The sequence below is a fragment of the Borostomias antarcticus genome (assembly GCF_949987555.1).
Source record: "Borostomias antarcticus genome assembly, chromosome: 29".
In the NCBI taxonomy this organism is placed as follows: domain Eukaryota; kingdom Metazoa; phylum Chordata; class Actinopteri; order Stomiiformes; family Stomiidae; genus Borostomias; species Borostomias antarcticus.
In genome coordinates, this window is record NC_140262.1 from 5,371,333 (window position 1) to 5,388,699 (window position 17,367).

General features: G+C 45.7%; 2 protein-coding genes across 2 annotated transcripts; both read left to right on the forward strand.

Annotated features, from left to right (window-relative positions):
- Window positions 1-1,690: 1,690 nt before the first annotated feature.
- Window positions 1,691-7,786, forward strand: lgi1b (leucine-rich, glioma inactivated 1b; the record flags this gene model as incomplete). Its single annotated transcript, XM_084459894.1, has 8 exons — window positions 1,691-1,875; window positions 2,126-2,197; window positions 2,936-3,007; window positions 3,118-3,189; window positions 4,340-4,411; window positions 4,768-4,937; window positions 5,522-5,686; window positions 6,158-7,786. The coding sequence occupies 8 exons, from the start codon at window positions 1,691-1,693 to the stop codon at window positions 6,976-6,978; spliced, it is 1,629 nt and encodes a 542-aa protein (XP_084316020.1). The 3' UTR covers window positions 6,979-7,786.
- Window positions 7,787-8,987: 1,201 nt separating this feature from the next.
- On the forward strand, window positions 8,988-15,944 carry slc35g1 (solute carrier family 35 member G1; the record flags this gene model as incomplete). Its single annotated transcript, XM_084459895.1, has 4 exons — window positions 8,988-9,339; window positions 10,838-11,018; window positions 12,893-13,075; window positions 14,065-15,944. The coding sequence occupies 4 exons, from the start codon at window positions 8,988-8,990 to the stop codon at window positions 14,630-14,632; spliced, it is 1,284 nt and encodes a 427-aa protein (XP_084316021.1). The 3' UTR covers window positions 14,633-15,944.
- Window positions 15,945-17,367: the final 1,423 nt, after the last annotated feature.

Sequence of the window (17,367 nt, forward strand, 5' to 3'; positions counted from 1 at the left end):
TCAGCGGAGCGGATGATGCGCTGAGAACCAGACGGTGATGGAGGAGGTGAGGATGGACTGGATGATGGAGGTGTAGAAGAGAACCATCATTGCCCTTGGCATGTTGAATTTCTTCAGCTGCCTCAGGAAGTTCATCCTCCGCTGTGCTTTTTTGGTGAAGGAGCTGATGTTCAGCTCCTACTTGAGGTCCCAGGAGATGGTGGTGCCCAGAAGAGCTAGGAGTCAACAGTTTACAAGTCCTATTGAGCACACATACAATCCTAGAGAGAGAGAGAGAGAGAGAGGGAGGGGGGGCAATGGCCAATTTTCCCCATTTCCACATGTTGTTATTTTTGTAGTGGTATATGTTTCATATAGTGCTGTAGGCTTATGTGAGACATAACTGGCAAGGCATGCACATTAGGCCTAGGAAATAGAGTGGTCTACAATAATGGATTGCCCGTAATTTGTCATATCCGCTGAATGCGTATAGATTCCAAACATCAGACAATAGTTCTCTTATCCTTCGAATACTGTAGTTGATCTCTGGGAAAATGGGGGTGGACAGGGGCGAAACTGTTCCACGATCTTGAACAGAACTCCACTGTTGCTCATGGCTTTGACTCCCTACTGAACCCAACAAAGGCACAGCATTTGACTCAATATGCTCTCAGAGTGAGTGAACATCAAGGGAAAATAACTGTATTTTGGTTCAGTTTGTTTTTATTATCAACATCAATAGAACAAAATATAAAAGATGGAACACTATTAAGCTACTCACTGTGATAATGTAAGCCTCTTATTGTGAATGGGTAGGCTATTGTCATTATTTTTGCTTTTAGGCCTAGCTCTTTGCGTTTTATTTTACCCCAGTTTATTGTTACCCCCACATTCTCATTAGTACACCCTGATTTAGTGAGCTGGAGGCAGATGCTTGCAGAACCCCTCCTTGTGAACAGATCGTTCCACATTAACCATTCATGTCTAAACGTGCATGAATAACAGCATGTGCGGCTCCTAAAATAAGCGGCTCTTTCTCTCTCTCTCTCTCTCTCTCTCTCTCTCTCTCTCTCTCTCTCTCTCCCTCTCTCTCTCTCTCTCTCTCTCTCTCTCTCCTCTCTCTCTCTCTCTCTCTCTCTCTCTCTCTCTTTCTCTCTCTCTCTCTCCCTCTCTCTCTCTCTCTCTCTCCCTCTCTCTCTCTCTCTCTCTCTTTCTCTCTCTCTCTCTCCCTCTCCCTCTCTCTCTCTCTCTCTTTCTCTTTCTGTCCACTGGGATTTCACGCTTTCATCTTTTCGTATGGTCGAGGCAGATCAGACATCCATAAGCCTACAGCACATCTTAAAGGTGACATTGTAGGCCAGAATCACTGCTTTTAGTTGTAACCTATGCAACGGCAATGTTTGATCAAATCGAGTAGCATCTGCTTTTGACATGGCATTTGAATGACATCTTAAAGGATTATCCTTTGTCTTTTTATCCAATCTCTCTGTCCTGCATTTGTAATTCGTATCGTCTCGCAGAACGAATCTCTTGGATTATTGCCTGGTCTCATTGAGACACAGAGCTGCATCTCGCCTCATCGGATCAACCACTGAGCAAATACACACTCGATTCAATTCATCTGGGATTCTAATAACTAATATTGGATATTGAACACGAGGTTCATGTTTAGGGTGATTTTCCGAACTGGTTGTGACCAGAAAGGACCAGAATGGAATATGCAAACCGAGCCGTGAAAGGATGCTTGGTGTTTGTGTGGCTCGTCTTGCTCCTGGTGGAGGGCAGGAGGGTGAAGCAGCCCAGATGTCCTGCTTCTTGTATTTGCACCAAAGATAATGCCCTGTGCGAGGGCATCAGATCCGTCCCGCACAGCTTCCCGACCGACGTCGTCTCACTGTAAGTGACTAACTGGATATTCAGTTCAGTTTCTATAGGCTACTAAGCATAATGGTGTCTGTCTTTGTTCAATCATGTTCACTATTTGTAATGTCACATTATGAAGTAGCCTAATGATGTATAAATTACAATACTATAATTCAATATAATTATTCTCTTTAATTCAAATGAAATTTATCATTTACATTTATTTTTTTATTATTAATTATATAATTAGTGCCAATTCTCATGTCACTTTGTCCTCATTCAGGTCTTTTGTCAAGTCAGGTTTCAACGAAATCGCTGGAGGGAGTTTCATCCACACACCAGCCCTGCAGCTCCTGTGAGTTTATTAGATAAAGCCTTACTCGTCTCATTCATTCTCCCTAGTCTCCATCTTTGTGTCCCATCTGGTCTGATATTGGTATGAGCGAAGCCCCAGTCTGTGTTCTCCCTGGGGGGTCGTGTGGTTCCTGGCCAGACCTCATCCAGACCTCATCCCATCAGTATGCGTGATGCTTTCAAGGGGATTCTCTCTGACGGTGGGACGATTACGCAATACTGTAGCCATAGAGACGTGAGGCTTCTGTTTTGATCTCTATGGGGTGAAGCACTGCAGGCTAATAGGCTCTGACGTGGTGTTATGAACACAAAGCTCTTGAATATAGTATTTGCTATTTGCATATCAGACAGAATTGTGTCAGTGATGTCATGACACAAATTATATAATTTAAATAATTTGATTGATTATTTTATTAGACTACTGTTTTGGCTTATTATACGATTCTCACAACTTCAGTTACACACCCATAACTTAACCTGCAACAATTGACTCACATACACAGCCACAACATTGATAGCTAAAATTCAATAATCTGAGACAGATTATTGGGTTGATTGGAGAATGACAATCACTGTGCATGCGTGTGAAATTATTGAGTCCCTCATAGACTTAAATGTTGTCTTTCTGTCAGAAATAGAAACTATCTCTGCATTCCACAAGGAGGACCTCTTTTTCTCTTTGGGATTTCAATATTGCCATTTGTAAACACTCATAATGACATATTTCTTTTCTTCACAGCTTATTCACTGCCAATTCATTTGACTTCATTGATGAAGATGCGTTCAGTGGTCTCCCACACCTAGAGTACCTGTAAGTTGTGCTTTGAGAGAAGAAATAGGCTATTTATTCATATGAATATGAATGCTACTATGCACTAATCATTTTACAAGCCTACTGTAACATGTCATTTTCATTCACAGGTTCATTGAAAACAACAAAATAGAATCCATATCTCCTTTTGCATTCCGGGGCTTGAAAGCACTGATCCACCTGTGAGTATCCACATGGTTTAATATCACTTTATCTACGTTCCATCGTCCTTTCCGTTCTGACCTCTTTATTATGGTCAGAAGTGCTGAGGGAAGCACGCGCTATGCCAGTGATATTGCCCAAGGTGAGTGTACTTCCTGTCTGCCAGATCAAGTTGCCAAGGCACACTCTGGGCTGGCTCTCGTGTCCCGGAAACGAAGCGATCCTGTGGATTGTCAAAAATCTCTGATTTATATTGTCATTTTAACAGGCAGTCAGTTCTACTAGACTTTTCGCTGTTATGTTGTCAACTCACATTGAAGAGACTGAAGGGACCTTCCCCTGATCTTAAAATCCCTTCTTTCGTTATTTTTCTGTTTACTGTACAGTGTTGACCTCTGAGGTGAGCAAGGATTGCATATTCTAAATATAACCAAGAACGAGGTGGCCTAAACTAAATATAGTTTGTGTTCTGAAACCTTAAACTCAGTCCCTTACTCCTACCCTATGGACACAGACGACTTCACTGGAGCACAACTGCATTCTAGGATCAAAACGACTGTATTATAACTGCCTTCCGTTTAAAACGTCTGGTAGTGTTGGGCTGTGGCGTGATCACCGTTGAACACGACTCTTACCGTGCTATATTTATCAGTAAAGTTCACCTTGGCAAGTGTGTGTACTGCACAGTATGTTCTCTCGTCCATTTGATACACTAAGCTGTCCAGCTTGCCTGGCTTGACCATCCTGATCATGTGGGATCACATTCTGATTCTCTCCGCAGGTCAGTCTGGTCACACTCACATTCAGAGTCCCACCCAGCAGATATTGGCCAGGCCAATCACAACCCTTTATCTATAATGGGCAGGTTTGATACAACAACACCCATTTGATTTGATGATACGACGACTTACCCACGTTTCGTTGCTGATTGGTTATACGTCTATCCAACTGTGTCCAGAGGCATTTTGGTCTGCATACCGTCGATAAGGCCCCTAGGAAATTGAAAATAAACTCAGCAGCTACAGTAGCCAGGCAACTGTCCAAACGCAAGGCAACGCAATTCCCTAATTTCTACATTGTGTAGAGCGTGACAGGGCTGAGCTCCACACCTCTGAGAAAACCTACTTCTCTAACTGTAACTGTGCTTGGTTGTTTGCTTGTTTGTATCAGGAGCTTGGCTTACAATAACCTGGAGACGTTACCCAAAGATGTCTTCAAGGGCATGGATGCGTTGTCTAAAGTGTGAGTACTCTTCCTCAAGACATCCTGTACACCATTCAGACTGTATGCAGGCATCAATGATCAGAACCGGCGACATTTTGGAACCCATTAAACAAAACCTTAAGACCTTCTTTATTAATATTATAATCAGTCTTTGTGACTTCAGTGTGGTTTCAAGAATGTTTGATGTCACTTCAATCAATCAAATCCTTTATTTAACCAGATAGGCATCATTGAGATTAAAATCTCTTTTTCCAGAGCGATCTGGCCAAGAAGGCAGCGGAAACAAAGTTAAATGAAGACCCGCACTCAATAGCTGCCCTTACGATAAATGGAGCCTTTTTTATTGACTTGAATGCCCCCGTTTGTTGTCCCAGTGACCTGCGAGGGAACAGCCTGGTGTGTGACTGTAAGCTGAAGTGGCTGGTGGAGTGGATGCACAGCACCAACGCCACGGTGGATGAGATCTACTGCAGCGGGCCGCCTCTCTACCAGGGGAAGAAGATCAACGACCTCCTGCCTCAGTCCTTCGACTGCATTACAGCAGGTAGCTGGCCTGGTTCTGAGTACGATACCCTCAGTTGGTAGAGCGGGTCGTTCAGCGATCGAAGGGTCAGCGGTTCGAATCCCAGCTCCGACTGTGTACATGTCGAAGTGTCCTTGAACAAGACACCTAACCCCAAATTGCTCCCAGTGAGCAGGTTAGCACCTTGCATGGCAGCTGCCGCCATTGGTGTGTGAATGTGTGTGTGAATGTGTGAATGAGAGGCCATTGTAAAGCACTTTGAGTGCCGCTAAGGTGGAAAAGCGCTATATAAGTGCAGTCCATTTACCATTCACCATTTATATGATACCCTCAGGAATGATAATCCGCTTATCCACCTCATGACATCCAGCACTTTGGCTTTGTTAAGTCTGCTAGTAGTGAATGGGGGTCAAGTTACCTCTCCCAGGCAGTAGGCCAGTACCATTCACTATCTATTATGATGTGGTTACATATGAATACAATGTTATTAATAGAGATGTTAAAACAAAAATGTGAAGAGAAAATCCCGGTAAAATGGTTACCTTGCTTTCTCTGAGGTAAGTATAGTCACACTGACAATTAGTTGTTGTGTGTTTGTTTGACAGAGTTTGCCTCCTATCAGTCTCTGAAGTTTGAGTCCATCTCCGTGGAGGCGTTCACCTTTGGTCAGGATCAGTTTGTGGTGTTCGCCCAGCCTTTCACTGGGACCTGCAGCTTCCAGGAATGGGACCACGTTGAAATGGTCTTCAGAACCTTCGACAGTATTGAAAGTGAGTAGCCAACATTTCCAGATGCGTTGCGGTTCTTGTATTAATGATATATCTTGATCAAAATACATACAACTGTTGGGGGGGAATGAACTACAGCCCCTTTCAGAGTGCAATGATGAGATGCATTTCGTGTGTCCTTTAACCCTTTGATTACGACCATCTTGTAGATATGTTTTATATCATTTGAAAGCCCTAATTCTTATCTTTCATACGGTGTATAAAGTTCACATAAAGGTCATACGTGGGACGTACTATGAACACTTCATTTCAAACCTTTATTTATACTTGTGAAGCACTGAGGTTTCCCTCATTTACAGTGATGACACACCACTTACATGTTTGTATTGGAAAATCCATATTCATAATTCATATTCATAATGTTGGGCACTGTACTTACCATACTAAAAGCGTCAACAGTGTCTCTTTATCTAGCCATCTTCTAGAAGTTTCTTTTTGGCCTCTCTCGTCCAGGTACCTCTACTGTGGTGTGTAAGCCCATGGTGATCGACGGCCAGCTGTTCGTCATCGTGGCCCAGCTGTTCGGAGGCTCTCACATCTACAAGCGCGACGTCTCCGCCAACAAGTTCATCAAGATCCAGGACATCGACATCCTGAAGATCCGGAAGCCCAACGACATCGAGACGTTCCTCGTCGACGGCGAGTCCTTCTTCGTCATCGCCGACAGCTCTAAGGCCGGTTCCACCACCGTCTACAAGTGGAACGGCAACGGGTTCTACTCCCACCAGTCCCTCCACCCGTGGTACCGGGACACGGACGTGGAGTACCTGGAGATCTCCAACAAGCCGCACTTGATCCTGTCCAGCAGCTCCCAGAGACCCGTGGTCTACCAGTGGAACAAGGCCCAGAAGCAGTTCGACCGGCGCACCGACATCCCCGAGATGGAGGACGTGTTCGCCGTCAAGCACTTCAAGGTGAAAAGCGACCTGTTCATCTGCCTGACGCGCTTCATCGGCGACTCGAAGGTGATGCGCTGGGACGGCGCCATGTTCAAGGAGGTCCAGACCGTGCCGTCGCGGGGCTCCATGGTGTTCCAGCCCGTCGCCGTGGGCAACTGGCAGTACGCCATCTTGGGTAGTGACTACTCGCTGACGCAGGTGTACCAGTGGGACGCCAAGAGCAGTCAGTTTGTCCACGCCCAGGAGATCAATATCCAGTCCCCCAGGGCGTTTTCACTGGTCTCCATTGACAACAAGGAGTTCCTCTTGGCATCCAGCTTCAAAGGGATCACTCAGATCTACCAGCACCTGATGATAGACCTGAGCAATCGATAAGGGATAACTTAGATCTACCAGCACCTGATGATAGACCTGAGCAATCGATAAGGGATAACTCAGATCTACCAGCACCTGATGATAGACCTGAGCAATCGATAAAGGATAACTTAGATCTAACAACATATGATGATAGACCTGAGCAATCGATAAGGGATAACTCAGATCTACCAGCACCTGATGATAGACCTGAGCAATCGATAAGGGATCACTCAGATCTACCAGCACCTGATGATAGACCTGAGCAATCAATAAGGGATAACTTAGATCTAACAACATATGATGATAGACCTGAGCAATCGATAAGGGATAACTTAGATCTAACAACATATGATGAAAGACCTGAGCAATCGATAAGGGATAACTTAGATCTACCAGCACCTGATGATAGACCTGAGCAATCGATAAGGGATAACTCAGATCTACCAGCACCTGATGATAGACCTGAGCAATCGATAAGGGATAACTCAGATCTACCAGCACCTGATGATAGACCTGAGCAATCGATAAAGGATAACTCAGATCTACCAGCACCTGATGATAGACCTGAGCAATCGATAAGGGATAACTTAGATCTAACAACATATGATAGACCTGAGCAATCGATAAGGGATAACTCAGATCTACCAGCACCTGATGATAGACCTGAGCAATCGATAAGGGATAACTCAGATCTACCAGCACCTGATGATAGACCTGAGCAATCGATAAGGGATAACTTAGATCTACCAGCACCTGATGATAGACCTGAGCAATCGATAAGGGAAAACAACTATGAGTGTGTGTGATAATTAGCAAGACTGTGAGAGGGAGTGTAGTGATTAAAGCTTATACTTTGTATGTAGCTCTGTTGAGAGGGGGCATATGAAGACTACCCAGATAGCAAGCGGATCTGGGCCATATACAGGCCAGATCTGGCCCTTGTGGTTTAGTTCTGGCCCATATATGGCCCAGATCTGCTTGCTATCTGGACTACCGTTTGGGTCAGGCTATACATGATGTCCACTAATAATGAATAACGATTATGAGTCCCACTGAATGCCTTGCTAGAAATATCCACAGCACTCACCTCTCTCTCTCTCTCTCTCTCTCTCATTCACTACGCACCCTTGCCTCTTTCTCCTTTGTAGACAAAGCCATTGTTGACTTAAACTGCAACTAAGCCCTTCACTGTGCAGTATCTAGCACCTGTGCTTGTACACTAGCTTGTACACTAGCTTGTACACTAGCTTGTACACTAGCCACCCGAGGTAAAGCAAAAAAAATCGGAAAAAAAATTAATTGGTAACATTTTGACTGACGACTTGCCAAATGAAATGTTTACGTTTTTACAATAATGTGTAAAGTAATTTATATGACACAGCCTTTTTGTATGTAGAGGGGACCACTCTAGTGTTATATCGTTTATAATGGAGCTGTCACTTAGTTTAGACCACCTTTTCAATTGAAGATTTTGATTTATTGAAATGTTGTGTAGCCTAACTGTAGTAGCCTACTACACAATCCAACCTTTTGTTATTCTAATCTACATTTAGAGTAGTTATGCTATTTGTATGCTATAATGTTCCTTTTATGGTATGTATTTCACGTATCATGTAATAAACCAGTTTAATTGAACCACAGCAAAATCAAGGAGTCTTAATTATGACCAACTGTTTATGACCACAGTTTTGACAGTTTTGAAATTCATCTAATATAATATTTACTCATTTGAGGACACATAAAAAGAGGCTGCCCCCCAAAAAATGTGTGTTACAAGGTTGTGTGGGACTGGGAGAGGTAACTTGAACTTCATGGGAACTTGACCTACCCTTGCCTACATGTTAGGCAACACTGTCCAACTGTGCTGGCGAGCAGTGGTGTTCTGCCCCCCCGTGGTTAAAGTAACCATTGCATGTTTCTCTGTAGCCACCAAGGTTACATATTAAACCAGAGACTAGTCTCTCTCTCACTCAGGGCAGTGAAAGCCACACACTTCAAGGCATGCTGACCACCTGTTGCCTCTTACAATGACGGAGAGGAGCTCTTCCATAGACGACCGAGCTCTCTCGGTTGTCCCCCGCAGAGAGGAAGACATCATAGTGTTTCACAAAGTTGACGACAACGACGAAGAGGACGACGAGGATGAACACAAAACGGAGAGGGTTCATTTACAAAGTAACAATCATGACGTGCCGTGTGTCCGCGGGGGTGATGAGGAGGCGAGGAGAGGGACGGGATCAAGGGACAGCAGGACCGATGCCGTGTTTGGGTCGTGTCCCCGGTCGTGTCCCGGGTCGTGTCCCAGGTCCATGTGTTGTAGGACTGACGGCAGCGACGGGGATCGCATCCCGGACGGGGAAGGAAACCCGCTGGACGAAGGTAGTTGCGTTTAAAACCAAGAGTAGAAACAGCGCGTTGCATTCAGATCGCTTTGCTTTCGGGGATGAAATTCTTCTGAATCTCCTTGATTGTTAACTTTAAGATGCTTCGATTCAGAGGAAATGCTCAGCAAACCACTTATAGCACGTTATGTAACGGATGTAATCTGCTCTGTTCTGGAGGATATTAGTCTACTCACAAGGCTCAGTTCCGTAGCCGAACAATTGTAATGGGTTTGACTGTGACCTTTCTCTCACAGGGTTCAGAGGTGGTGTGCAACATTCAGGCAGCTGCCAGGTCACCCTTCTGTACACCTATTTATTGAATACGAATATAGGTTAATCCGTTTTATCTTTCCTCAGGGTGGATGACTAAGCATTTCCCCTGGTCTACAGGAACAATTCTGCAGTAGAGGTCATGTAGGCTACTGTCAACCTATGGAAAGGGAATACATTTTTAAAAAAAGACAACAATGTATTTAATTTATATAATTGGCCTTTTGTAAAAGGTCAGACAATTGTGAGAGTGGCTCATCTCCTACCTAAAGACTAAAGTGAGCACTGAATCTGAGCAGCAAATAAGGAAGTAGGCCTAATGAGTAATAATTTTTCCCTGTCCGATGTCAGATGACTAATGGTGTGACAGGGACAGTGGTTCTCTTGTATGTCTAATATAATACTGCTGTGTCATTCTGTGCTGCATCCTCCCTGTGTGTCATTCTAGTTGTGAGGAAAACAGAATCTCCAGCTGGCTTCCCTCCATTCTAATGTTGGCACAACAGAACCACCCACGTTGAGCGAGGTTCTGTCTCAGATAACCAGCTGTGTTGGGTGGATAAAGTGCTATTCAACACGCGAAATCATCCTTAAGTTTAAGCGTAGGCCTACTGTAGCTATATTCAGATGTTTGTTCGTTCTCTTACAGCCGTAGACAACAGACCTACTACAGTGTATGACGCCAAAACCCTCGATCAATCAAGTTTTTGTGCCGTTTTTTCCCCCAAGGGCTTTGTTGCAAAGAGTGTAAAGTAAAAACCATACCTAAACGTACACAGTGTAATGGTAAAAGCTACTGTATTGAAGGTGGTGGAGCCCATGGCTGGCTGGATGGCAAACTTAATTGGTTACAACTGTCAACTAAAGGGATTCACCTCTCAACAGAGTTGCTTTGAATTTCCATGTGAACGGAAAACATACTCAACACCTGGGGCGGCTGTAGCTCAGTTGGTAGAGCGGGTCGTTGAATGATCGAAGGGTCAGTGGTTCGAATCCCAGCTCCGACTGTCCACATGTCGAAGTGTCCTTGAGCAAGACACCTAACCCCAAATTGCTCCCAAAGAGCAGGTTAGCACCTTGCATGGCAGCTACCGCCATTGGTGTGTGAATGTGTGTGAATGGGTGAATGAGAGGCCATTGTAAAGCGCTTTGAGTGCCGCTAAGGTGGAAAAGCGCTATATAAGTGCAGTCCATTTACCATTGACCTCCCCTCCTCTCTCCAGACCCAGAGAAGCCGCGTCGGTGTCCGGGCCTGGGTCTGTTCTACGGCCTCCTCGCCACCGTCTTCTTCTCCGTCATCGGCCTCCTGGTGAAGAGCATCGAGGGCATCCAGGCCATCGAGATCAGCGCCATCCGCTGCTTCTTCCAGATGCTGTTCGTCATGCCCCTGTTGCTTTATCACAAGTAAGATGGCCGCCGCACGCCGTCCGTCTCCTGGGAACGCTCTCTCCCTATCTCTCTCGCTCTCAAAAAAATAGTTCAAATAACAAAGTGTGTGGTGAATGTATGTACAGTGTGTGTGTGTGTGTGTGCGGAGTGTAGTGGGATATTTGAGCGATGTTATATGTGTACAGTGTCATAGATGATTGCTATCCTCAGCCTTGTCCCAGTTTCACTCTCCCTCCCTCAACCTTTCACATGCAGAACCCCTGGCTGTGCTCACCTCATTTATAACAGGATGACCTCTCCAGGAGGTCGACACACCCCAGACTTTCAGTCTGGCCTCCAGTGACCTTTCTTTGTTCTATTGTCCCCACCTGAAACCTATTCAAGATTTACCGCCCTTTCTAAGATCACGTGTCTGAACTCTTGACCATTGTTGATGATGTCTGCCATTTATTATGACGTGTACAGATGGGTTAGCCAATCACATCTCTGGAAGCGTCATACCTGTGTATTGACCACGCAACACCTTTCTGTTTCACGTCTGTCGGATGAACCACTCACGTGCGTTATCCTGAAGTCCTTGCGCTCGTATGTTTATGCCTCCGCCAGGCGATAGCCTGGCCCGAAGCATTATGGTTTCGGGTTGTCCGTCCGTCCGTCCGTCCGATGTTTGTTAATGCAATATCTTGAGGAAATTTCTTCCCCTTTGGTAGAAATGTTCATTGGCACTCAAGGATGAACTTTTATGTCCAGTTGGACTTATTTAGATTAATTGGATTAGATTTTGGTATTCAAATGTCAAAGGTCAAGGTCACCATGACATCACAAAAGGCACTTTTGAACGCTAATGCTAACGATAATGCTAACGCTAGCTATATTTTCAAACTGCGGTAGGTAAGTCATACCCGTTCAGGTGGTTGGCTAGGCGTGAGTCGTCAGCGGCCTGGGGAGGGATCAGGGTTCGTGGTTTATGATCTGCCTGCGGCCTTTCCATCATCACCATCTGAGAATCGGTGTTGGCGTTTCTCAGAGTAGCGTTGTTAAACCTCCTTCACCGCCTCGCTAAACCTGTACGGCCTCTTTCAACTGGCTCTTATTCCCACTCCTACTTCCTTTTTCTCCTGGCGTAATTTCCCCGAGTCTGGCTGTGAACCAGGGCTTGCCGTTACCGTATTTGATCTTTGTGTGAGTTGGAACGCATTCGCTCTCGACGCGCCGGTGTGTGAGGACACGGCGTCTGTGTACTCGTCCTGGTTGTTAGCGGCTTCAGTACCTGCCGGGTCAACGTAGCCCTGATCACGGCCGGCCCGTTCTGGCCACGCATGTGATTTCTCCTTAGCTTCGTCGGTCCGCCTCTCGTATGTCCTGACGACAGGCTTGGAGATCACTGTCACGTCCCGACACCACGAGTTATTCACGTAAAAACAAGTCCCTCCTCCACCTTTTCCTGGGGTCGCGGTCAGCTCTGAACAGTTGGAATCCTTCGAGTTGTACTGCAGCGTCTGGAGTTGACTCAAACAGGTCTCTCTCTCTCTCTCTCTCTCTCTCTCTCTCTCTCTCTTTTTACACTCTTTTGTCTCTTTTGTAGGTCAAATGTTCTGCTAGTTTTTGCACTATGTTTGTATTTTGAACTGTCCTCTTGTCCTGTTCTTGCACTGGGCTGAGTTTCCCAGAGGCATCGTAGCACTACGTTCATCGTAAACTATGGCGTTCATCATAGCGCTACGATGCCTCTGGGAAACTCAGCCCTGGTCCATTGTTGTGTTGTTGTTGGCTCCACAATGTCGAAAAATAAAAATCCTCTGTATGTACAATGACAATAAAATAATTCTGAATCTGATTCTGACACACACACACACATTTTCCCCCCTTCCCCCCCCCCCCCCCTGCAGCGTTGGGTTCCTGGGTCCGAGGGACAAGCGTGTGTACCTGGTGCTGCGCGGCCTCCTGGGCTCCAACGCCATGATCCTCCTGTACTACGCCGTGCAGCAGATGCCCCTGGCGGACGCCACCGTCATCATGTTCTCCAACCCCGTCTTCACCTCGCTGCTGGCCTGGATCTTCCTCAAGGAGAAGTAACTCACAACTACTGCTACTGTGGCCCAAATGAATTGGTTAAAACTCACTCCTCGGTATAAGTACCGGCAGAAATCTGGTCTGGAACGTTGGTCGGTACCGATGTTCGGCCCAGATGATGTTCTAATGTGAGGGGTTTACAGATCAAATCTTATACCTCCCGATCGGCTCGCAGACCCATCGGGGCAGCCCCGATAATATCAAACATGTTTGATATTTAAGATTATTACGTCACTACTTTACAAGCAAGACGGAGAGTCCAGTGGCTTGTTGCTCCCGCGGGCACGATAAGATCCTGTAGTGTGTGATGAGCCGTTAATTTCAAATCTGGACGGGTGTGCATGTTTGAGATTCACAAGAAGAACATCTGTTAAGATTCTCCTTATATGCGTGATACAACCCGATTTAGAAATCGGCTAGGATTTTAAATTTTCTGTAGTGTGAGAACGGCATAAAGTGGCGTTCGTGTGAGAGGCGGTCGCATGCGAGTCAGAGGAACCGAGATCGAAACCGGTGTGGTTGAGTGTTGGTGGAAGTGATACCGACGAGCGAAGCAGTGAATTCTGGGATACTATTGCTGTCACTACCACTGCGCTGGTTCATTAGTACCACTTATGTACACTTTTTGACTTGCCTGGCTAAATAGGTTAACCCTTTTAACCCTGAAAGTACAGTGACAACATTTCGAATATTAATTGGATATTCCCTATAATACTAGAAAGCGCAGTTTCTCAGCTTTCAGCAAGTGTTGGAGTGGGGAATTTTTTAGATTTGTTACATATTTTTTTTAATATTATTAAATATTTGTTAGATATTTTTCAAATGTTGCCGGTGACGTGGTCGTATCGAAAGGGTTAAATGAAATTAAAATAACCACACCCGCCTAATTGTTGGGATCTTAGGCAGAGGCCATTCCAAAGCCGTTAGTACAGACTGTACGTGTACTGTACTGTACAGTAGGGGGTAAATGTCTTGTTTTCTGCCCTAGGTGCACTATCTGGGACTGCGTCTTCACCGTCTTCACCCTGGCCGGGGTTATCCTCATCGCCCGGCCGCCCTTCCTGTTCGGGGCGCGGACCGAGGGCATGGAGAGCGACTACGCCAACCACCTCAAGGGGACCGTCGCCGCCTTCGCCGGCGCCATCGCCGCCGCCTTCGTCTTCGTGGTCCTCAGGAAGATGGGGAAGAGCGTCCACTACTACCTCTCGGTCTGGTACTACGCCGTCATGGGATTGGTCGAGTGCCTGATCATGCTGGCGGTGCTGGGGGAGTGGTCTGTGCCGTCCTGCGGGCGGGACCGCTGGGTGCTCATGCTCATCGCCGTGCTGGGCATCGCGGGCCAGACCTTCCTCACCAAGGCCCTGCAGATCGAGAAGGCGGGCCCTGTGGCCCTGATGAGGACGGTGGACGTGGTCCTGGCCTTCATCTTCCAGTTCCTCTTCTTCAACCGCAAGCCGTCGTGGTGGAGCCTGGGCGGGGCGCTGTGTGTGGTGGTCAGCACCAGCGGGGTGGCCCTGAGGAAGCTCTACACCAACACCAACAAGAGGAAGAGCTGACTGAGAGAAGCACAACAAAACCCTCATCTCCACAAGGATGGCTAGTTATTACTGATGTGGTGTCATCGTATAACTGATACAATGTCATATATGCCTGTCATCCGATATATGTCATATAAGATGGGAGTGTGTCATTTAGATGATGTCATATATTTGAGACGGACAGAAGTGTGTGGTAAACCAAAGAAACGGGAGTACACTGAAATGTTACTGTAAGGTTTTCAAGCTGGTCAGAGTTGGTTTGTGGTGGACATTTTTTTAAAGTGAGAAAGGGTGCAATTAAAGAGAAAAGCACTGCCATATCACAAAGTATAAAAGCACTTAGCCATGTCGCAGAAGTATTATCGCGATGGCAAAAGAAAAAACGCTTTTCAACCAAACTAGAAAGTGAAAAGAGGAAGGACGTGATCTGTGTGTTTTTTTGTCGACTCATTCGGGCTGTAATGACATATGGCTTTAGAAACACAGAACCAATCGGTTGCCTTCCTTTCATACTTCTACTTGCTACTCAAAGCTTGTGTTTGCACATGATTTGTTACATTTGATGTCGGTTCTCACACCACTTTGTTTATTTGGCTATTTACTCTGTAGTTGATCTTTTTGGCGTAAACAATCTTCTTCTATGGTTTCTTCCTTTATCGTGAGTCATATGGAACTCGGATTTGAATGCTTTATTTAAAGCACTTTTCTATCTTAGACTTCTTGAAAGTCTTAGACTTGAAACCTATTGTGTTGAATAACTTGCTGTGGTTTAAAGAAAAAAACGTCTTACCTGCGCACATATGCAACTTTGTCTATTTAAGACTGTTATAATACAACAAAACACTTATTTTTTGACCTTTTTATATATTGTTGATATACTGTATATTATTAAGATGTCACTGTTGTTCATGGGACCATAAAATGGGACCAAATATGATTTGGGTTCAGTTGGTCAAGGATCCAAAAGCAGCAGCCTTTGTTTTAATCTTTTTTGATTGCTATGGATTTTATCTATATTATTTGATATCAAAATATCATGTTTTTTCACAGCTGACATGGTATTAGTCAGTACAGAGATGTATTTTGGTTTATTACCGAGCATAGTTCAGTCTGTTGTAATTGAAGAAAGTGCATTTGTTCATTACCCTCAAGCCTTACAAAACCATTCATCCAATAGAGTATCTTTGTAATGATCATAGTATTATGCGGCTTCACACTGAATTATTTTGTTGCATTAGAAGATTATTCTAGAAGATGTATATTTATACATTCTGGCAAATAATATCTTGAGAGTATTTTTGATTCTGAAATAAATTGGAGATAAATTCAACCTGTTTGGCCTGGTCTTTATGTGTGGTATGTTTTAAGATCTCGCTTAAAGGTTACCACGGTCTCAGACATTCTCAGGTCCTCTGGCTGGGGGCATGGGAACAGAAGGCTGCCTCCCCATGCCTCTTAGTCCTGACTCTAGGACCTCCCCATGCCTCTTAGTCCTGGCTCTAGGACCTCCCCATGCCTCTTAGTCCTGCTCTAGGACCTCCCCATGCCTCTTAGTCCTGGCTCTAGGACCTCCCCATGCCTCTTAGTCCTGACTCTAGGACCTCCCCATGCCTCTTAGTCCAGGCTCTAGGACCTCCCCATGCCTCTTACTCCTGGCTCTAGGACCTCCCCATGCCTCTTAGTCCTGGCTCTAGGACCTCCCCATGCCTCTTAGTCCAGGCTCTAGGACCTCCCCATGCCTCTTACTCCTGGCTCTAGGACCTCCCCATGCCTCTTAGTCCTGGCTCTAGGACCTCCCCATGCCTCTTAGTCCTGGCTCTAGGACCTCCCCATGCCTCTTAGTCCTGACTCTAGGACCTCCCCATGCCTCTTAGTCCAGGCTCTAGGACCTCCCCATGCCTCTTAGTCCTGACTCTAGGACCTCCCCATGCCTCTTAGTCCAGGCTCTAGGACCTCCCCATGCCTCTTACTCCTGGCTCTAGGACCTCCCCATGCCTCTTAGTCCTGACTCTAGGACCTCCCCATGCCTCTTAGTCCTGGCTCTAGACCTCCCCATGTCTCTTAGTCCTGGCTCTAGGACCTCCCCATGCCTCTTAGTCCTGGCTCTAGACCTCCCCATGTCTCTTAGTCCTGGCTCTAGGAACCATCAAAAACTCAGTGCCAGAAGACCTGAGGGGCATGCTAGGATTAGCATTGGAAGCATTGGAACTGATGTGTCCAGGCGACAAGACCTATCTTAATTTATCAGACATCATTTCATGTCATTTCAATTCACAGTTATTTCAGTGGCATGACTAGCTTCTGTCCTACCAGTCCTGAACAGAAACAAGCCAGCCACGCACATAAGCCAGGCTGGACCTGGCCTGGTTGTAAGAACACATGCAGCAGCATATTGAATCAGTTGAAGTTGACTTATCACTTTTTTGGTAAAACAGACAGGAGAGTGTTCCAATAGTCCAACCTGCCAGTAATAAAAGCATGCATTAATCTTTCAGTATCAGTCTGGGAGAGGAAAGGTTTCACCTTAGTGATATGTATACTGTATGTGTGAACCACATGGCAACAAAGAGACCTTGCGTCTTGGTTCCCAGATAGCAAGCGGATCTGGGCCATATACAGGCCAGATCTGGCCCTTGTGGCTTAGTTCCGGCCCATATATGGCCCAGAATCATTACACATCCGCTTGCTATCTGGGTTCCACCTGTGGGCCTCAAAGCTAAGATCAGAGTCCAGCACGACACCTACGTTTCTGG